Below are 21394 nucleotides of genomic sequence, written 5' to 3'. Positions count from 1 at the left end.
TGGCCTGGACTCAGGAGGGCAGCGTGGGCACACCTGGCACCATTCACCCTGGGGCAGGACCCGAGCTCCGGGCTCAGCGCTCCCCCTGGCGTGATCTCTGCTGGCCTGAGGCCTGCTCTGGGGGAAGCAGGCTCGCTTGCGGGCACCGGGCAGGGCTTCGGCGTGTTAGCTCCTCGCTGGCAGCGCCGTGCCGTGGGCAGCAGCCTTCGCTGGCCCAGCGGCCGGACAGGCGGAGGAGAGGAGGGGAAGCCGAGACCCAGGCGCCCGGGGCGGCGGGTGGGGGGCCCGGGAGCTGGCTGAGCAGGCTGGCAACGCCTGGGCCGAGAGGCCGGGGTTTCTGGGCCCGTGGGGGCTATTTTTAGGGCGAGGGGGGGCGTGCACTGTTCTAAAGAGGGCACACGCGCTCCTTCCTCTGTGGTTTCCCCCCGGCCGGGCAGCTCGGTGACTCCAGGCTCCTAGTGGCTCTCGGGCGGTAGTGCCGCTGTTAATTATAGCCCGGCCTGGCTATGAATAGGCCAGTTCCAAACACCAGGCTCGCTAACCAGAAACCTCAGCGTCGAGCTGCGTCCAGCCAGCAGGGAGGGGAGCTGCGAGCCAGCCCCCGGGCCTGTGCCGTGGTCGCCGCTGGAGGGGAGGGGGCTGGCTAGCTCCTCGGCGGGGCCCACGTGAGGGGTGGGGGGCCATCCGTGGCTGGGCTGGGGGGCGGCGGCAGTGGGGAAGGCAGGCAGGGCCTTGCCTCTGGGGCGGTGCAGCTGGCAGCGCTTTGGGGTGTGCTGAGCAGGGCTCCCCTCGTGCAGCTGGCCCCTGGGCCGCCCTGCTGCCGGGGCCCTTCCGGATCGGGCCCCAGGCCCGCCTGGCCCCCGGCAACAATTACAAGATCCATAATCCGAGCCGGCCTCCCTCGTGCGCCACCACTAAAAGCTTCTGCCCTTGAATATTTCATGGGCTTTCGTGCCATCTGAACCCGGCTCCTCCAGCGAGCCGCAGAACAGACTTACAGTAAAAAACCCTCATCGCTGAGTGAGGTGTTGGAAGGGCCAGTCGCCCCCCCCCCCCCGCCCCGTCCCGACAGGATGGCTGCAGGATCTCTCTCTGCAGCTGGGAGAGGAAAATGTGAGCTCCCCCCCGCCCCCCTGGTCTGGCATCCTTGGATTTCTGAGCCATGTGTGAGCGCAGGGGGCTTAGCAGCAGCTGGTGGAAGATTTGACTGGGGTTACTATCGGGGCGGGGGGGTCCGTGATTGGCTCGCCTTGTGGCTCACAACTGGAAAATTCCAAGCTGGCCTGAGGCAGGGCTGCAGCTTGCAGCGAACGCGGGTGGGGAGAGGAGCCGTCCCTGGCAGGCGGGGGCAGCCCAGCTGCGTTTCATTTCGGCAGGCCCCAGGCAGGGGAGCAGGCTTGGTGGGGGGGGGTGAGGAGAGGAGCCAGGATCCGTGGGCAGCCCCCCCTCTGAACCAGGAGCTGAGGGGTTGGCAGGTCAGGGGATTCCTTTAGGAGTTCTCACCCCGTCTGACCCCGTGCCTCAGTTTCCCCATCTGTACCATAGGGGGGACAGTCCTGCCGGCATGAGCAGCATGTCCATTGAGCCCGGGCAGACACTTGTCTCAGCCGCAAGGCAGTGGAGGGAGGGTTCGTACCTCCCCTTTCCGCCCTTGGTGCCATCCGCCTGCTGTATGGACCCAGATGGGACCGCGCCCGCTGGCTGATGTTCCCCGGGCGCTTCCAAAGGGCCCTTCACGCTGAGAGCAGAGAGACGACCCAGCCCTGGGGTCCCAATCCGTGGGCCCGGCATCTAATCTCCACCCCTGCTCCCAGCGCACACAGCCAGTGTGCAGCCTGGGCCTGGCTTGCTTGGCTTGCTGGTGGAGACCTGGCGGCTAACTGTGCTGTGTGGGGCCAGCTGGGACCTCTCCCTGCACACAGCCGGCAGGCCACGAGGGGGGTAACATCCCTTGGAGTGGATAGCCGAGAGAGGGCGAGGCGATCGGGGAGAGCTCCCCGCCCTCCCGCCGTGGCCTGGCTGGAGCGCCTCTGTCCACGGCCCCCACCGTTCCCGGTTCATCCTTCACCTCCCTGTGAGGAGGTGGAGCTGGGGAGACGTCCCCACCCTTCGGGAGCCTTCCGGAGCTTAGCGGGTGGCCCCAGACGTGCTGCCCGGGGGCGCACTAGCAGTGTGCACTGAGCAGACTCCGCTGGGCACCATCCCTGCCCACCAAGGGCCGTCGGCTGTGCCAGCATCTAGCCTGGGAGGCCTGGGCGCCGGGGCTGGCGGCCTGTGCTCCCCGGCGCTGCGGCGGAGGGGCTGGCTCTGTGACAGCCACACGCCCCTCGCACCTTCCCGCCCTGCTAGCGAGGAGAAGGCCCGTTCTCCCGTCTGCCAGCCCCGGGTGGGAGCCTCGGCTCCCCTGGGAATCTTCCCCCCCCCATGGGAATCTCTCCCTCCCTGCTCCTGGAAGTGGGCACATCCATGGGCGCCTCAGGGGGCCGCCCGGAGTCTGGCGTGAGGACGGGGCTTTGCTAGTCCCTTGAAGGAAGCGGTTACCGATAACTCCGGGCGGGGCAGGTGTGGGTGCCCCTCTTCCTCTTCGGTTCCAGGCACAAGCGCTTGGAATTAACCCTCGGCTGGTGCCTATGAGTAGTCGTGAGCCTTCCCCACCTTCAACGCCCATGCTGAGCCGTCTGGCTCCTGCCCCGGCTGGAGGGCCCCCTGCCGGCCCTGTCTGCCAGGCGCAAAGTCCGCTGGCGCATTCCTGGATTGCCCTGTCCTGATGGGCCGGCGTGGGCAGCCCGGACCCGCCTTGCCCTCCGACCTGTGTGTGTCTCTCTCCCAGGAGTGTGACCATCTGCCTGCTCCCAGCCAGCCAGCCCTCCTCCCTCCTCTATTCCCCGGGGGATGAAACGGATCCAGCAGGGAGAAACCCCGGGAGGCCTGGGGCAGGGAGCTGCAGGTCCCCTTAGCGCTGTGGGGCAGTGAGCCCGGGTGGTCTCCAGGGGGGTCCTGCTGGAATCTCCCGGGGCATGGCCCTACCCATACCTGGGCAGGACTGTTCCTCCCATGGCATGCCGGGTGCTCCTTCAGGCCCGCATGCAGGAATTTTTTGGGTTGGGGGGCTTTTTTGGTAAATGTGGACTGCAAGGGTGTGAACGCCCCCCCCACGGTTCCCCAAGTAAGTGGGGTAAATCAGCCTTCCTTGGCCGGCCGGAGCATGCTTACTTGGGGCCCATGGGGGTGCTGTCGCACCCTTCACCCCCCCCCCCTGCGTACGGGCCTGCCTCGCTGCTGTTATGGGTCAACCAGCTGGGGACATCTTGAGGCTGTTTCTCCCACGCCCTGGGGGTGCGGGGTCCCGGGGCCCCAGCTTGCAGGGGGCAGGATGGGGAGTGCTTGCTGGCAGTGCCCCCTGGTGGCCAGTTTGAGGAGTGCTGTGGGGGGGGGTGGTATTGCCAGAGCGTGTCCCAAGAGGGGCCCACGGTGCAGACGCCAAGGGGTTGCGAAGGGAGCTATGGGGCAGGCCAGGGCGCGGGCGACCGAGGGCGCTGCTGGACCGTGGGAATAACTCGTCCCAGCTCGACTGCGACATGCGCTGAGCCCCTCCAGCCGGGCAGCGGCTTGGCAGGGCGAGGCCAGCGTTGGCCCAGCAGCGAGCTGGGGCTCACGTACGCAGCTGGGCGATGCAGATGGTCAGCCTCGGGCTCTGGCGCCGTCCCCAGGCTGCCCGGTGTAGTGGTTACAGCAGAAGGTGTGGAATTGGCGGACTGGGGTGCTGATCCCAGCTTTGCCACTGTCGGAGTGCAGCACCTTGGGCAAGTCCCCCAGCTTCCGTCTCCCCCTCTGTAAAGCAAGGCTGCTGGCCGCAGGGTGGGTGAGTGGAATAACCAGGGTCCTTTGTCTCTTCTAGGGCACACAGGCCGTCTCCTCCAAGCACTCCTGGGAACCAGCGTTCTCTTCCTCATTGCCCACCTGGTCTTCCAGATATGCCTGTACACGGTGCCCGGCCTGGACCAGCTGCTGGGCCAGAACTGTGAGTACACAGCCCCCCTCTGGCTCAGCTGGGGCCTCTTCAGAGGGATCCGCAGCAGGCTCCCTGCTTCCCCCAGCCCCAGCCAGTCATATTCAGTCCCAGCCCGATGGGGCCCATTCACACCCCTCCTTCCCTGCGTGGGTCCGAGCTCTGCAGGCCGGCCTGTTCCAGCACGTGCATGGCCGGGACACTCAGCCCCTTCCCAGCCCCCAAGGGCTCAAACTATGGATGTGAAGGACAGGTCGACTATCTGATATAAACATTTGCTTATCAAATAGTCTGTCGACTAGTCGATTCCCCCCCTTGCTGCCTCTGAGACAGAGGCAGCAAAGGGGGGGGAAGGGGTACTTCAAAGCGGCAGCACCACACAGCTGAGCCGGGATCAGCTGCCCCTTTGAAACGCTGCCTCCACGTTTCAAAGGGGCAGCCGCGGAGCCCGGGGATCGGCTCCATGCAGCATTTCCCCACAACCTGGAATCGAGAAATGCCGCACGGAACCCGGAGTCAGGTGGGGACTCCCCAGCTGATCCCGGGCTCTGCTCGGCATTTCCCCAGAACCCAGGGTCAGCGGGAGAGCCCCCAGCTAATCCCGGGTTCTCCTGACATGCCGCACGGAACTGGGGTCAGCTGGGGAGTCCCCCGTTCACCCCAGGCTCCATGGCTTTGAAATGCACAAGAGCCCTCGCTGGGGACTCTACATTTCAAAGCAGGCACCCCCGTGCAGCCCGGAGTCTGCGGGACTTCCCTCTGGCCCCCGGGCTGTACGGAGTTCCGCATTCCTCCTTTGAAATGTACAAGAGCCGGCTCTTATACATTGCAAAGGAGGAACGCAGACCTGCCTGTCAAGAAGTCGATGGAAATCCCATCGACTACTCGACGAGTCGATTAACCGCATTTTAACATCCCGAGCTCGAACGCGTCTTTCACCCACAAGCGGGCCCCAAACCAGACGCTCCCCCCTCCCCCGCCGTGGCCACAGCAACGGAGTTGCCGGCGAGCGATCCCAGGCAGGCGACGTGATTTGAGCTCTCTAGAGCGCAGCTGCGCTGCTCCGGCATCTCCTCCGCAGGGACCGGCCCAAGCGCGCATTTGGCAGGCAGGGCGACTTCCCCGGTCTTGGCCAGGGATTCCCTCCACGCTTTCCCAGGATCCGGCAGGATCCAACCCCCCTCCCTGTTCTGGGGGCAATGGGTCATAGTTGTGGCATCTCAGTAGCCACTACCGGCTTGGCTCCATCGTATCCTGGGCCCCCGTGCTCTGCTCCCTTGCAAAAAGCCCCCATCTCCACCCGATTTGACTTAGCACCTGTCGGACAGCACCCCTGGCTGGGCGCAGGCTGGAGCCAGGTGAGCCGGGCTGGCATGTGCCTCTACCCTCCAGCCCCTGCTGTTCTCTCTGCACGGGAGTCTCTCTGCCTGTGGCCCACGGAGTCTGTTTGGACTCTGGGACTGGGGGTGGGGCTGGCAAGAGCCGTTCCTCTTCTCCGAGTGAGATCAGAGGCAGGAGGAAATTGTTTCCCTTATGGAAAGCCAGGCTTGGCTTCCTCCACTTGTTCCACCGCCTCTCACCCCTCCCCTGGAACAGCCTGGCCGGTCAGGAGCGCGTACAGTGCACGCCAGTGAACCATTTCCTGGAAAGCCGGGGGGAGAACCGTCCCCCTGCGCCCAAACCTTCCTCTTTTCCCAGCCACGTGCTCCCTGCGGCCAGTGCTCCCGCTGGGCCCTCTCCTGTCCCAGGCCCTACAGATCTTCCTCCCCTATGCAGTGGGGGCCGAGGGAGCTACCAGAAGGAAGGGGGTGCAGCCACCCCTGTCCCCAGCAGGCAGGTCCTCCTGAGCCTTGACTGTGTGTCCTCTGGAATTCTCCCAAGATATAGCTGTGTGCTGGGCATCACCTGACCATGCTTGGCCAATCCGATTGCACGGTTCCCTGAATTGTTGAGGTGAGGGAGATGTACCTGCCCCCTGGCCTGTTCCATTCCAGATAGCGGGGGAGGTGAGGGGGGGCGGGGAGGCTTGGGTCAGCTGAGCCGGGACTGTTTGGTGCCCCATTTTGGTCTGGCCCAGGCAGCAGCTGGGCAGCGAGCAGTGGTCCCGGTTCATCCCGTTCTGTCCATGTAGATGGAGGTATCAACGTAACCCAGCCGCCGTCCGACATCAAACCGTGTCGCACGAGGGCAGGGATTGGCGTGCGGAGACCTCGGCCTGCCTTGCACCACGGCCGAGGCCCCATGAAACAGCCGCCCGGCCCCTCGGGAAAGAGACAGAAAGGCGGGAGAATGTGAAGTCAGGACTGAGGCTTTCCCGCGCCCCACGTCCCATGGGGCTGGCCCTGGCGAGCGTTGTGGGAAGAGGAAAGCCCCTGGCGTGCCAGGCCTTGGGGGGGCACTGCTGGGCCAGGGAGCAGTCAGATGGGCAGTCGTGGGGCAGGGCGGCTGGCGTGTTTGCACTCAGGCTGTGCCATGGAACGGCTGCAAAGCGCCCGGCGGCTGAGCCCCGGACAGCCCTTCTGGGCCTCGCACTGTTCTTGGCACCCTGCCCTTCTCAGGCTGATAGGCCTGATGGGGAGAAGGGCTTTGCTGGCTGCAGCCCCACGAGCAGCACCAGGTCCCCACGTGCGTGGCTGGAGCCGGTGGCAGCTGGCTCTTTGCTGTTCCAAGGGACCCGTCTGTGCCCCTCCGGACTCTTCAGACATAGCAGGGCCCAGAGTCGGGGCCCAGGCAGCCGGGCTGTGCTCCCAGCTGGGACCCCCTGCGTGACAGGGGCACGTTGGGAAGGGGGCGGGCAGGATTCGAAGGTTCGCGTCCATCCTTGCTGGGTCTGCGTTGCACCAAGTGTGGCCACAGCCCCGTGCGCCTTCCCCATTTGCACCCCGGGGGATCCGCCGCAGGGCAAAGGATGAGGCAGCTTCCCCAGAGTCCGGCCCTGACACCAGCCTCACCAGGCGCACTTGGCTTCCTAACTGCCCCTGCAGTTTCAGCTAGATTGGAGATCCTTCGTAGCCCCTCCTCAGCTGATGCTGGGAAGCGGTTGGCTGCCGCGTTCTACCCCTGAGGTGGCCGCATTTCAGCGGTGGGCAAAGCAGTCCCTGCGTGGCTCGTCTGGGAAGTGCTTTCGGCTCTGGAAGATGCCGTGTAAATGTGAGCTCGAGAGCTCTGAGCCTGGGTGAAGCAGAACGTTTAGCGTTTTCCGGGACCCTGACTGAGTGTGCAAAGAGCGGGGGGCGGAACGAGCTGTCTGACCGCTCCCGTGCCGTAGCTTTGCACCAATTTGTGCGCACCGTTTGGCACGCCCAGGGCGGGGCGCCAGGCCACCTCTGGCCACGCTGTTACTGTAAGTGAAACGTTCTGGTTTTGAGCCATTTGATTAGTGAGGGTCAAGCCGGTGAGTTACCGCAGGCAGCCACCTGCTGCGAATCCGCTCTGCTGGCTCCGTGCCTCCTCTCACCCGCTCCCTGCTCCGCCGCTGCCCAGCAGCTGCTGCCAGACTCAGGAATGTCTTGGCGTCTGTCCGTTCCCAGTGGGTTTGCCAGGCTCACCCCTTCTCTGCTTGCTTCCCCACAGGCAGCACGTGGGAAACGCTCGCCCGTCACATTGGGGTCACCAGGTAAGGGGCAGATCTCGGCGACGTGGCGCTTGGCGGTGGCGGGTTTCTCACACACGGCCCCGTGCACGCCCCTCGGAGAGCCAAGCCGCTGTTGTGATCGGGTGTCAGCTGGGCATTCCCGGAGCGCTCCGAAGGCAGCTCCCTGCCCCTAGGGGGGGTCTCCTCAGTGGGTGTCACCCCTTTCTTGGAAGCACTGTGTGGTGGCCAGTGGAGGGCCCGTTTGTGTCCGCAGTGACTCTCCAGGCACGTTGCTGGCGGAGGGCGAAGGCAGAGCCGCTGTCTGTTCCGGTTAAAGCGTCTCCTAGTCCTGGTTTGCTGCCGGGCCTGGTGCAGAGATTGGCTCGCCGGGGGGCCCAGCAGCATGTGGCATGCGAGCCCCGTTCGCTGGCGTGCCATTCCCAGGACCTTGCTGAGCCGGTTGGATCCCTCCCCCTGCTCCCCTTCCGTGTAAAATGGCCCACGCGAGGGGCGGCCTGGCGGTCGGTGAGTGTGTAACACCCCCCGGGTTGTTCCCTCGCAGGCTGGACCTAACCGACATCCCCAACTCTGTACGCCTGGTGGCGCCCGACGTGGGGATCCTGCTGGTCTCCGCCATCTGCCTGGGCCTGGGCCGGCGCCTCGTGGCGCGGGGCCGGACGCCGGAGTCGCTCGAGCCCCGACTTGAGGTGAGATGCTGGCGCCAGGCTGCTCCGTGGGCGGAGCTTGCTGGGCCCCGACGGACGGGCGCTGGGGCAGGAGGGGAGCTGCTGAGGCTGCGCTCTGCCCTGGCAGTGCCCGTCGTGTTTCAGCCGCTCCGCAGGAGCCAGGCAGGATGACGGTAAAGCAGCTGCTCCGCCCGGCTGCCCAACCCCCCCCCTCCTTCCCCTTCTGGCCCCAGGGCAGCCGGGGGGGGCAACGGGACACGCTCCTCTCCTCCCAGGCTGGATCAGTCACTGCAGCTCTGGTTGCAGGGGGGAAGTGGGGGGCAGAGGCTTCAGGCTTTTCCGCCCCGCGTGCCTATTAGGCCCACCCTTGGGCAGGGTCCTTCCCGGTGCCTTAGCCGGGCTGGCTGTCAGGTTTCGTCCAGCACAGCCCCCCCGCACCGCCGGCGAGCTGTCCTGCACAGGGCACGGCCACAGCAATGACACTGGTGTTTAGACCACGACGCAACCAAGGCCTGGCCGCTGGGGGCTTCCAGACTGCGGCCATGGAGTCGGCAGCACCCTTCTGGGCTGTGGGGAGAGGGAGCGTGGGTCCCCCGCTGGCCTGTTTCCTTTCCTAGCCAGCCACTGCCCTGCACTTTCCAGAGCCCACGGAGGGGAAGTGCTGGGTGGGATTGTCCCTGTGCCCCGAGCAATCCTGCCTGTGGAACGGGGCCCCCCCGGCCATCTCCAGAGGGGGCTGCGTGGCCCTTGGGAATGCTGGCCCGGCTGCAGCGGTGCCCCCTCAGCGACACCTCCCTTTTTAGCATGGGGGGAGCTATCTTCGTGCCACGTCGGGCTTGCTTCTGCCACGGCTGTGCCCTGCCCCTCCCCTGGGCCTCAGGCCTGGCGGATGCTCGCCGGAGCTCGCTCTGGGGTGGCGGGCGGCAGCCAGCTGGAAAACGATGTGTTCATTGTAGCTTCCCGGCCCTAACGCCCCTCCTGCAGCGTGCATCCCCCTGGCTAACACAGCTCCTGGCCGACCCCTCCCTTCCTGTAGGCGAGGAGGAATTCAAGGGGCCGGGAACCCGCAGCAGGGAAGCGGCCTGTCCCGTCTGCTTGGCGCACCTGGGCCCCGCTGTGCAGCCTGGCGCTCTGCTTGAGCCTGGCAGCCGGGCTTCCTCCCGCCGGCCGGTTGGGCGCCTGGGGAGCGCGCGGGCAAGGAAGCTCCAGAGACCACTTGCGGCGCGGACGTGCTAATGGGATCAGCCCGCGAGGAGCCGTCCCCCTGGGAGCCGCATGCGTCTGGCAGCGCTGCCTCCGGGGGAGCCCTTCGCACGAACTGCAGGGCCGAGTCTGCAGCTTCGCCCACGCCGAGCCCCCAGGCGTGCCCGTTGGCAGAGCTGCCCCTCAGAGATTGGCACGTTCCAGATGGCACCAGGTGCCTGCTGCCCGGCCGGCCTTGCAATCCTGCTATGAACGAAGGGCTCTTGCGCTCCGGGGCCGGGACAAGGTGCAGGATCCTTCTGGGGGCTGCACCGGACCTCCCCCGAGAGCCAGGCTTGTCCCCTTCCCCTGGTGTCCCCACGCTGGCCAGGGCAGGTGTGCTGACACTGCTCACTGCACGCCAGGGCCTGGCCGCGTGCGAAGGGAAGACGGCAGCCCAGCCGAAGGGAGGCAGCCCAGTCCAGTGAATGGAGCCTGGAGCTGGAGGTCCGGAGAGCGAGGTTCTGTTCCTAGCTCTGCCGCCGCCTGTCGTGTGACCTGGGGCACGTTGTGGGCCACTCCTGTGCAGCCAGCTCCGGTGCTTCCGGGGAGGGTGGGGAAAGCTCACTGCACCTAGCTAAGGCTGCACCCTGGGTGATCAGCTTGTAACTGTAACTTAGCAACAAGCACTCTCCATGCTGTTGTGCATAGACAGCTGGAACCTTTGTTCGCCTCACTGATACCCTACAGCAGTGAGTTCCACAGGTTACTTGTATATGGCACAAGGAATTTGATTCTCGGCTGCGTGCCGCTGGTGCAAGGTGCTGGACCGGCAGCTCCAGAGCCTGCAGACTGCTCCTGCCGGGGGGTGCCCGTGCCCTGTCCCAGAAGGGCTATGCCATCAGAGAGAGCAGGCTGGGCGGGCCCTGCTTCTCCACTGAGCCCAGCGCCTGGACCGAGGCCATCACTTAGGCAGCGAGTGGCCAGGGGGTGGGAAAGGCCTCGGGTGACGACCAGCTGGGGCCCACCTGCTGCTCCTCCTTGCCCCTGGATGCTCGGGGTAGGGCACGGTTGGGAGTGCCGCCCTGCCAAGAGGGAGCAGTGCCCGGGGCTCCAGGAGCTGCGTGGGCAGCCCCAGGCGTCGTCTGAAGCGGTGCCCAGGCTGTGCCTGGCCCCGGCCCCTTGGAACATTCCTCAGCTGCGCGTCCCTTCCTGAGCAGCCCGGGCTGTGGTCCCTTGGGGTGGGTGGGCCGGGGCAGAGAGCGCCAAGCCGGCAGGGGCCACGGGGCAGTGCGCTGAGCTGAGCGGGAAGGACGTTCCCCTTTGGGGTCTGGGGACACTTGTCTGGGAGCTGGGCCCTGCGCGGGAGCGGCCGTGTGCAGACACCCCCTGCGACCGCTGCTGGGGGCCGCGGGGCGCTGGTAGGGGCAACGACAGCGCCGTGGGGCACGTGGGCTGTGGCCAGGCCCCTGGGCGGGCGGCGGGGGCGTGGGATCTGGCCCTGGTCCGCTCTGCTTGGAAGGGGAACGCCAGCGCCTGCCAGCTGCTGAGCTCAGCGTCAGCTGCCAGCTTCCCGGCCAGGGGCAGACGCGACACCGCCGGGCATGGCGCTGGGGATGTGTGGGGGGGGCTCATGCTCCTGCTGACGGGGGGAGAAGGGGCTGATTGCTTCGCCCAGTGGCAGTCAGGGGAGGCTAGCTCATCCATGCCTTGGGCCTCGGCCAGCCTCTCATGGTGGAAGGCAGCTGGTCCTGCCCAACTGGCTTGGGAGGGGCCGAGGCGCAGACCTGGAGGGGGGCCGTAGCCTGCAGGGCTGAACAGACTCTGGCCGAGAGCAGACCTTGTGCCCCACGGCCGGGAGGGAGCCACCAGCCCTGCGTCCCAGGACGTGGCACGAGGCTTCGCACGGGGCGGGGTTGGAAAGCGCTACGAGACGGGGTCATGGAGGCTCTCCGGCTGCTATCCCCCCGCCGCCCGCGGTCCCCGAGAGCTGTGGGGTGGGCCCCCTGCCCTCAGCGACCATGGAGAGGCTTCTCCCCGCCCTCTGCCCTGACCCCCGGAGACAGACCCCCGCCTGGCCAGCCAGGGGGCGGGCAGAACGAGGCGGAAACGCCGGGGGGCGGCTTAGCGGTGGGTGCTGGGCCGGTTTGCAGAGCGCTGGGGGGCCCTGCTGCCGAGGGGCGGTGCCCGGCGCTGTGCTCCGTGTCGCTCTGGGTTGGATGAGGTGGAAATAGCTGGCGAAAGCCTCGCCCCGAAAGTCAAGGGGCCTCTAGCTGCAAAGCCCAGCGCCGCAAGGGCCCGGCTAAGCCAGGGCGTGGGGAGCGCTTCCCGGCCAGCCGGACCCCATCCCAGCATCCAGCCCTGCGGGGAGCTCGGCTGCCCCCCTGGATACGATTGAGGCGCCCCCGGCCCTGGGCCTGCGCCCCTCTTGCTGCTGGCCCCGCAGGGCTGAGTGCAGGCGGAGGGGCTGGGCGGCTGCAGGGGAGGGTCCCAGCCAGCCCTTGCTCAGTGTCTGCGCACGTGAAGGCATCTCAACCTGGCAGCCCGAGCCCAGGCCCCGGACGTGCCAGGCTGCGGCTGGAGCCGTGGCTGGGAGAGCGGCGCGGGAGGCGGCTGGAAACTGGCTCGGTGCTGGGAACCCAGGCTGCAGCGCCAGGACAAACAGGCTTTGTGTGCTGTTTTCCAAGCAGCTGATGAGACAAACAAGGCCAGGTGCGGGGCTCGGAGCCACTGGCTCCCACACCCTGGTTCCGGAGCCGCAGCCAGGGCTTGCGGGAGGATCGGGCGGCCCGTGAGTTGGCCACAGCCAAGTGCCTGCTGCAATGTGCTGGTCTCCAGCGCCCCCCGTGGGTCGGGGCCGCCTTCCCACCGAGATCCTCTGGGGCTGTGTGACTCTGGTGCCGGTTATGGCCTGGGGGGCCCCGCTGAACACGGGGTGGGGAGGCATAGTCCCCCGCCCCCTGCCGGCCGACCCCTCTCATGGGTCAGCCCCGCCCAACGGTCTGAACCAGACCCACCAGGGCCTGCATCTAGGCATTACGGCCTGGGCGCCTCATCCGGGAGGCAGCGCTGCCCAGTGGGTGGGGCACGGTCCCAGCTCCGCCCCTGCCTCCCTGCCACTGCGGGAGGGTCTCTACCCCCTGCTGGGACTCAGTTTCCCCTGCGGTGGGGTGCGGCTCAGGGTGCAGCGTGGAGCCGCTGCGACGGACACTGGGTGAGAGCCGGGGTAGGGGGTGTCTCCGATCCCCTGATAGGTCTGAGCAGCCCCTGCCCTGGAGCTGAGGGGCGTTCTCAGGCGCTCGCTGAGATGACACCAGGCTGGCAGCGGTGTGCTTAGGGCTGTCCCTTGTGCCCTCCCCAGGCGGGTGGCCCTGGGTGGCCGCAGCGGGGCTGCTGTCTGAGATGCCTGGAAGCTCCTGGCACAGAGGAAGAGGCAGGTGGAGTTCGCGGCTCCAGCGGCTCCTCTGCCGGCGGGTCCCTCGCCCGCCTTGCCGGGGAAACAGCAGGGACTTTGGAGCCCCGCTCGCTGTCTTCTCCGTCCTGCCCCGGGAGTGCCGGGGGTGGGCCTGCCACCTCTATCCTGCAGCCGCAACCGCCTGTGCAAAGCAGGCCTGGTGGTCCCCGATGGGAAACTGAGGCACGGAGCCAGGGCGTGGCACACCCAGGGACAGGGACAGAGCCAGGCCCAGCCCCTGACTCCCTGGCTCTGGCCACTGGGCCCTGCGGGCTCTTTGCTTACAATGAGCGTGGGGTAGGGGGCTGCTAGACGGGCCTGGACATTGTGGCCCAGCCATTGGGGCCGATCTGCAGGGCAGCTCCCTGGCAGGCTCCGGGGCTGGTGTCCTGCTGACTCGATCGCTCGACTCGGCTCAGCCTGTGCCCTCTGCCTGCCTCTGCGCCCCTCTGCTGGAGCCCTTTGCGTCCCCAGGGTCGCCAGGCTGGGGGCACCGCGGGCAGGTGGAAGATGGGGAAACTGAGGCACAGCAAGGGGCAGTGACTTACCCACTGTCACACACCGCGTCCCTGGCTCTGCCACAGATTCAACATGGTAGTCCTGCCCCCTGCACTAACCATTAGTCAGTGGTGCCCTTCCTACGTGTGTGCCATGCCCTCTGTCTGCCCTCAGCCCCCGGCTCCGTCTGCCTCCTTCTGAGCTTCGTGGCCTTTACCCTTGAGTCCTGGTTTGCGGGGCCAGGGTGTGTGCAGGGGGGGCGTCTGTCTGTGCTCCCCCCCCCCCCCGAGCATGCAGCATTTCCTACTTGGTGTGCAGAAAGGGGCTCTGCCGTGGGCCCCAGTGGCAGAAGGGCCCAGCCTGGCTCTTGTCCCCTGCAGGAGGAGGAGGCGCTGGCCGGGCGGGCCAGGCAAGGGGCTGCGGAAGAGGAGGCCTCCGGGACGCCGACGGGGCTGCTGGCTGCGAGGCTGCGGGTGAAGGTGCACTGGCTGCTGCTGGCGGCTGGGAAGTGCCTGGCCATGGTGCTGCTGGCGCTGGCAGGTAGGTGGCGGGTGGAGGGGCCTGGCCTGAGTCAGGGCTCTCGGCCCAGCTGGCGCGGCGGGGGGCGGTGCCCAGCCGGCACAGCCCCTGTCCCCAGCCCTGCCCGGCAGTCCCGGTAACGGGCCGGCGTCGCCTCGCTCCCCAGGCATCACGCTGCCATCGGCCTTCTCCAGCGTCTACTTCCTGCTCTTCGTGGGCATCTGCACCTGGTGGGCCTGCCACTTCCCCATCAGCCACCTGGGCTTCAACGCGCTGGGCGTCATGGTGGGTGTCTTCGCCGCCGGCCACCTGCTCTGCATCTACGGCTACCAGGCGCCCTTCGCCCAGGGGCTCTTCCCCCCCGCCGGCATCTGGGCACGGTAAGCGGGACCCGGCGCCGGGCCTGGCCACCTCCCCGGGCTCTGAAGGGCCCCCTGTCCCGTCCCCCGTCCCCTCTCCCTGTCCCATCCCTGCCTCCTGCAGTGGGGCCAGCCCGCCCCTGTCCCCCTCTCCCCACTGCGGAGCCCACACACCCCAGTCCCCCCCGCCCGCTGCAGCAGTACGGGCCCACGAATGAGCAAGAGCTGCTGGCTGGAGCCTCAGTCCCCAGCCTGGCCTGCCAGCCCCACTCGCTCTGCCCCTTGGGGGTCACGCCGTCTCCTCCCTCCCTCAGGGTCTTCGGCCTGAAGGCCATCGTCCTGCCAGCGAACTGCAGCCACCCCAACGCCCTGCGGCTCGACACCCGCCACCCCTGGCCGGTCTACGTGAGCCCCGGCATCCTGCTGCTGCTCTATTTCACCCTGGCCTCGCTGCTCAAGCTCAGGAAGTTGGACTCCTCTGAGCGGGTGAGGCCGGGCCCCACGGAGGGGGCCCCGTCTGCTCCCCTGCCCCGCCAGGGAAGGGGCCGCCCGGAGCTGCCCTGGAGCTGCCCTGGGTGCCAGTGGCTGACGGTGGCGCACGTCACGCTTGGCTGCGCAGCATGACGGGGCCGGAGCTTCCCCCCCCACCGCCCGCTCTCCTCCCCCAGCCCTGCCAGGGGGGTGCCCGTGTGCGCAGACCCCGAGCTGCGAGGTGCCCCTGCCAGGCCAGAGCGGGAGTGGGCGGGAGGCCAGCGGGAGGCGGGGGCTGTGCGTGAGGGGCAGGGAGGGGTCCTCCCGCGCCAGTCAGCTGGCTGTGGGGAGACCCCCCCCCAGGCCTCCAGAGCCTGCCGCCCTGTGCCCTGCTGTTTGGGCCCAGCCTGCGTGTGGGAGCCAGGTGCTGAGGTGGCTCTTCCCCCCACAGAAAGCCAGGGCCGAGTCGGCAGAGGCCGTGGCGGAGCCCCAGGGCGAGGAGCTGGTGGAGCTGGAGAGCTGGCCCAGGGCGGCAGACGGCCTGCCCGAGGACACCAAGGTCAGAGGGGCAGTTTGGCCCCGGGGGTCTGGAGCAGGGCCTGGGGGCCCCAGGGAGCCCCCCCCTCCCTGGCCTTCCCCCTGGAGTTCCCTGGCGCCTCGGCAGGGTGTGGGGAGGGGGGAGGCACCAGCCAGCTGCCTGGAGGGGGAGGGGGCATGCGCGTGTGCCTTTGGCTGGGGGGTGCAGGGAGAAAGCGGGGGGCCAGCACGGAGGGTCACACCTCAGGCCCATGGGAGGGGAGCACGGCCGGTCCCCTGCGGGTGCAGACCCTGGACAGCGATTGGCAGGGGAAGTGGGAGGAGGGGCAGGGGGACGCTTCACATGAGGCAGCCCTGCCCCAGGACTCACCCCCCTCCCGTCTCTCCCCCCCCCCCCCCAGCTGATACGGTCCCCCGATGCCGAGGCCCCGGCGGCCGACACCGAAAACTGCACCGTGCACGTGATCGGGGGCCCCTCGCAGCCGGGTAAGTGGCCTTAACCCACCCAGGAGAGACTCGGGCAGCTCTGCACAGCGACCGTCCCTCCGTGGGCACCGCCCCGCTGTGCCAGCCCCTGGCGCCGTGGTACTGTCCTGCGCTCCAACACAGCCCCGCGCCGGGCTCCCGCCCCTCTGCGCTGCTCCCACCCCCTGCCCATAGCCCCTGCCCCGGGAAACCCCTTTCCCTGTGCCACCCTGCCCCAGGAAACCCCTTTCCCTGTGCCACCCTGCCCCAGGAAACCCCTTTCCCTGTGCCACCCTGCCCCAGGAAACCCCTTTCCCTGTGCCACCCTGCCCCAGGAAACCCCTTTCCCTGTGCCACCCTGCCCCATAGCCCCCACCCCAGGAAACCCCTTTCCCTGTGCCACCCTGCCCCAGGAAACCCCTTTCCCTGTGCCACCCTGCCCCAGGAAACCCCTTTCCCTGTGCCACCCTGCCCCATAGCCCCCGCCCCAGGAAACCCCTTTCCCTGTGCCACCCTGTCCTGGAAAACCCCTTTGCCTGTGCCACCCTGCCCCATAGCCCTGCCCTGGAAAACCCCTTTCCCTGTGCCACCCTGCCCCGGAAAACCCCTTTGCCTGTGGTGCCCTGTGGGGGGGACGCGGCGGTGATCCCTAGTGGTCAGAGCCTGGCATTGCAGGCCGTGTCCCTTCCAGGGGCTGCGCTAGGGATCACACAGGGGTTCACCGGCTGGAGTTCACTGGTGCCCGTCGCTGTCGGATCCTCACGGCCCCACCCTGAACTGGCCCCGGGCCCGTCACTATCTGGCCCCCAGGCCCTTGCCCGGTGTGCAGCCTCGCTCGGTGTGTGCGCGGGCCGGGTTGAAGGAGCTGGTGGGGATTTCGGGCAGCGTCGGGTGCCTGTGGGGTGGGCTGACCCCTGTGCCCAGGGGATGGGCTCTGGCCTGGGCAGGGCTGGGGGCTGGGTGTCCCGCGTTGGCTAGCGCTGCCCCTGGGCTCCAGGCTGCCCTTACCATCCCACGATCTCTGCAGTGACTCGGAGGCGGCGCCGGTGCCGGGAGAGGCAGCCCCTGCACGCCCTGGGGCACATGATCATGAGCCAGAGCTACGTCTGCGCCCTCATTGCCATGATGGTGAGCGGGCCGGGGGTGAGCCCCTGTGGGGGCTGGGCTGGCGTGGGCCATGGGTGGGGGCACAGGTCAGGTCACTGCCACCCATCCCTTTGGCCTCTGCTTCTGCACTGCTGCGTGTAACGGCTGCGGGGGGAGCTCCCTGGGCATGGGCAGCCGGGCTCTCGTCGGCCTGGCCTCTCCCGGGATAGCGAGTCAGCCCCTCGCGCCGGCAGCCCGCTGGGTGTGCGGGCGGGCGGGCTGGCAGGAGTCTGTTCAGTTGCGCTGGCAGGCGACTGGGCACACAGGCGAGCTGGTGGGCGGGAAGCTGGGAGGGCTGGTGGGAGGGTGGCCGGGTGGTTGGGCGGGAAGTCGGAAGGGCTGGCGGGAGGGTGGCTGGCTGGAGGGAAGCCGGGCAGGCTGGCGGGAAGCCGGGCAGGCTGGTGGGAGGGTGGGTGGGCTGGCTGGCGGGAGGCTGGAGGGAAGCCGGGAGGGTGGCTGGCTGGAGGGAAGCCGGGAGGGCTGGTGGGAGGCTGGAGGGAAGCCGGGAGGGCTGGCGGGAGGGCGGCTGGCTGGAGGGAAGCCGGGAGGGCTGGCGGGAGGGTGGAGGGAAGCCGGGAGGGCTGGCGGGAGGGCGGCTGGCTGGTGGGAAGCCGGGAGGGCTGGTGGGAGGGTGTCCGGGCTGGCGGGATGGTGGCTGGCTGGAGGGAAGCCGGGAGGGCTGGCGGGAGGCTGGAGGGAAGCCGGGAGGGCTGGCGGGAGGGCGGCTGGCTGGAGGGAAGCCGGGCAGGCTGGTGGAAGGGTGGGTGGGCTGGCTGGCGGGAGGCTGGAGGGAAGCCGGGAGGGCTGGTGGGAGGCTGGAGGGAAGCCGGGAGGGCTGATGGGAGGGCTGGCGGGAGGGCGGCTGGCTGGAGGGAAGCCGGGAGGGCTGGCGGGAGGCTGGAGGGAAGCCGGGAGGGCTGGCGGGAGGCTGGAGGGAAGCCGGGAGGGCTGGCGGGAGGGCGGCTGGCTGGAGGGAAGCCGGGAGGTCTGGTGGGAAGCTGGCCGGGCTGGCGGGAGGGCGGCTGGGTGGGCTGGCGAGTGGGCTAGCAGGAGGCCGGGCGAGCTGGGCACGGCGGGTTCCGGGCTGTCCGGCGGGTGCCTGAGGCGGAGCTCCTGTGCCCGCCAGGTGTGGAGCATCACCTACCACAGCTGGCTGACCTTCGTGCTGCTGCTCTGGGCCTGCCTGGTGTGGATCGTGCGGAGCCGGCAGCACTTCGCCATGCTCTGCTCCCCCTTCCTGCTGCTCTACGGCCTCGCCCTCTGCAGCCTGCAGTACGTCTGGGGCATGGACCTGCAGCCCGAGCTGCCCACCCGCCTCGGCTTCATGCGCCTGGAGCAGCTGGGGCTGGTCCGGACCAAATACCCCTGCCTGGACCTGGGCGCCAAGGTGAGCTTCCCCTGCCCCCCCCCTACCCTGCCCCCGCCCGTGGGCCCGCGCTGACCTGCCCCTCCCCGCAGCTCCTCTACACGCTGACCTTCTGGCTGCTGCTGCGGCAGTCCGTGCAGGAGAAGCTGCTGACGGGCCGGCGCCCGCCTGCCCCGCTGCTGGAGGTGACCGTCTCCGAGGGAGGTGAGAGTCCCGGGCTGACCCCACGCGCCCTGCCACGCCCGGGGGGGCCATGCTGGCCGGGAGCCGCGGCTGCCCCCTCGGCTGGGCCCTGGCTGGGTCGGGAGCCGCTGCCCGCGGAGCACAGGGGGGGTCTTGCTGGGGGTGGGGTGAAGGGCCAGGGGACAGAGCCCTGGGGGGCTGAGAATGGGGGTGCACCCAGGCCCATGGCATTGCTGCTGCCCCCTGCACCACCGCCTGGGCTGTAACCCAGGGTTGCCTGGCGTCCCCTGGCTGAAGGGGTGGCCCGAGCAAGTGGGGCGGAACTAGCCAGTGGTGGGGCAGGGCCTTGGCAGGTGTGGGGCGTGGCCCCATTCCGGGGGTGCCCCAGCGAGGGCAGGGGGTGGGGGCACTGGCAGGGCGTTTTGGGCCCCCATGCCCTCTGATCCCAGGAACCGTGCCGGGTGCCACGTGCGGGTGATCCCTGCGAACCCGCCGCCCCCACACGGGGCCCCCCCGTGGCCCCGGAGCCACTTCCCCGGGCAGGCCTGGCCCGTGCCTGGCCTCACGGCTGTGCCCCACAGAGGCTGGCCGGCAGCGCGGCGTGCTGAAGCTCCTGGGGGCGCTGGTGACGGATCTCTACGCCAAGTACTGGATCTACGTGTGCGCCGGGATGTTCATCGTGGTCAGCTTCGCCGGGCGCCTCGTGGTCTACAAGATCGTCTACATGCTCCTCTTCCTGCTCTGCCTCGCTCTCTTCCAGGTCAGGCCTGCGCCCCGCCTGGCATGCTCCCTGCACGGGGGGGCCGCTGGGCGGGATGAGGGGCCAGGTCACTGGGTGGGATGGGGGGGTCGGGCCGGGCCGCTGGGCGGGATGGGGGGCCGGGCCGCTGGGCGGGATGGGGGGCCGGGCCGCTGGGCGGGATGGGGGGCCAGGTCACTGGGCAGGATGGGGGGGTCGGGCCGGGCTGCTGGGCGGGATGGGGGGGGAGGCTTCCCAGCCAGCCCGCTCTGTGGGGGGTTAAAGAACCCCCTGGAGTGGTGCAGCCGTCAGGCGGGGGAGAACACGGGAACGGGAATAACAGGTGCAGCCGCTGGGGATCCAGGCCAGGCTCCGAGGGGCATGGTGGGGATGCCCTGGGCGGGGCGATGGTGCAGGCGGGACATAGGCCCAAGAGAGGGGGGGCTGCGGGCAGAGAAGCCGGGCAGCCCTGTGGAGGGCCGGGGGCAGGGGCCAGCGGGTCCAGGAGAGGGGGGCCTGGTGGCAGAGAAGCCGGGCAGTCCTGTGGAGGGCCGGGGGGGGGGGTGAGTGGGCCCAGGAGGGGGGGTCTGGGGGCAGAGAAGCCGGGCAGTCCTGCGGAGGGCCGGGGGGGGGGGGTGAGTGGGCCCAGGAGGGGGGGTCTGGGGGCAGAGAAGCCGGGCAGTCCTGCGGAGGGCCGGGGGGACGAGCGGGCCCAGGAGGGGGGCCTGGGGGCAGAGAAGCCGGGCAGTCCTGCGGAGGGCCGGGGGGACGAGCGGGCCCAGGAGGGGGGCCTGGGGGCAGAGAAGCCGGGCAGTCCTGCGGAGGGCCGGGGGGACGAGCGGGCCCAGGAGGGGGGCCTGGGGGCAGAGAAGCCGGGCAGTCCTGCGGAGGGCCGGGGGGACGAGCGGGCCCAGGAGGGGGGCCTGGGGGCAGAGAAGCCGGGCAGTCCTGCGGAGGGCCGGGGGGACGAGCGGGCCCAGGAGGGGGCCTGGGGGCAGAGAAGCCGGGCAGTCCTGCGGAGGGCCGGGGGGACGAGCGGGCCAGGAGGGAGGCCTGGGGGCAGAGAAGCCGGGCAGTCCTGCGGAGGGCCGGGGGGACGAGCGGGCCCAGGAGGGGGGCCTGGGGGCAGAGAAGCCGGGCAGTCCTGCGGAGGGCCGGGGGGACGAGCGGGCCAGGAGGGGGCCTGGTGGCAGAGAAGCCGGGCAGTCCTGCGGAGGGCCGGGGGGATGAGCGGGCCCAGGAGGGGGCCTGGGGGCAGAGAAGCCGGGCAGTCCTGCGGAGGGCTGGGGGGACGAGCGGGCCAGGAGGGGGGCCTGGGGGCAGAGAAGCCGGGCAGTCCTGCGGAGGGCCGGGGGGGCGAGCGGGCCCAGGAGGGGGGCCTGGGGGCAGAGAAGCCGGGCAGTCCTGCGGAGGGCTGGGGGGACGAGCGGGCCAGGAGGGGGGCCTGGGGGCAGAGAAGCCGGGCAGTCCTGCGGAGGGCCGGGGGGACGAGCGGGCCCAGGAGGGGGGTCTGGGGGCAGAGAAGCCGGGCAGTCCTGCGGAGGGCTGGGGGGACGAGCGGGCCCAGGAGGGGGGCCTGGGGGCAGAGAAGCCGGGCAGTCCTGCGGAGGGCCGGGGGGGAGACGAGCGGGCCCAGGAGGGGGGCCTGGGGGCAGAGAAGCCGGGCAGTCCTGCGGAGGGCCGGGGGGACGAGCGGGCCCAGGAGGGGGGCCTGGGGGCAGAGAAGCCGGGCAGTCCTGCGGAGGGCTGGGGGGACGAGCGGGCCCAGGAGGGAGGCCTGGGGGCAGAGAAGCCGGGCAGTCCTGCGGAGGGCCGGGGGGACGAGCGGGCCCAGGAGGGGGCCTGGGGGCAGAGAAGCCGGGCAGTCCTGTGGAGGGCCGGGGGGACGAGCGGGCCAGGAGGGGGGCCTGGGGGCAGAGAAGCCGGGCAGTCCTGTGGAGGGCCGGGGGGACGAGCGGGCCAGGAGGGGGCCTGGGGGCAGAGAAGCCGGGCAGTCCTGCGGAGGGCTGGGGGGACGAGCGGGCCAGGAGGGGGGCCTGGGGGCAGAGAAGCCGGGCAGTCCTGCGGAGGGCCGGGGGGACGAGCGGGCCAGGAGGGGGGCCTGGGGGCAGAGAAGCCGGGCAGTCCTGTGGAGGGCCGGGGGGCGAGCGGGCCCAGGAGGGGGGCCTGGGGGCAGAGAAGCCGGGCAGTCCTGCGGAGGGCCGGG

The 21394-nt window shown here is 69.5% G+C and overlaps 1 protein-coding gene across 4 annotated transcripts in view; it reads left to right on the top strand.

Moving 5' to 3' along the window:
• PIEZO1 (piezo type mechanosensitive ion channel component 1 (Er blood group)) overlaps positions 1-21394 on the top strand; it is a 94992-nt gene that overhangs the window by 42062 nt on the left and 31536 nt on the right. For 3 of the 4 annotated variants that reach the window (XM_075939877.2, XM_075939875.2, XM_075939874.2), the window contains exons 3-14: positions 3899-4021; positions 7583-7625; positions 8146-8290; positions 13784-13943; positions 14089-14302; positions 14596-14767; positions 15204-15311; positions 15691-15775; positions 16782-16882; positions 18027-18287; positions 18359-18470; positions 19031-19209. In XM_075939877.2, the coding sequence (XP_075795992.2) occupies positions 3899-4021; positions 7583-7625; positions 8146-8290; positions 13784-13943; positions 14089-14302; positions 14596-14767; positions 15204-15311; positions 15691-15775; positions 16782-16882; positions 18027-18287; positions 18359-18470; positions 19031-19209 (1703 nt within the window). The remainder of the gene's footprint in view (positions 1-3898; positions 4022-7582; positions 7626-8145; positions 8291-13783; positions 13944-14088; positions 14303-14595; positions 14768-15203; positions 15312-15690; positions 15776-16781; positions 16883-18026; positions 18288-18358; positions 18471-19030; positions 19210-21394) is intronic. The other variant, XM_075939878.2, reaches the window with a different exon arrangement.

This window comes from Pelodiscus sinensis, chromosome 12, assembly GCF_052426305.1.
Source record: "Pelodiscus sinensis isolate ZL-2025 chromosome 12, ASM5242630v1, whole genome shotgun sequence".
NCBI classification, from domain to species: domain Eukaryota; kingdom Metazoa; phylum Chordata; order Testudines; family Trionychidae; genus Pelodiscus; species Pelodiscus sinensis.
The sequence above is the reverse complement of the archived record's forward strand: the minus strand, read 5'-3'. Positions and strand labels throughout refer to the sequence as shown.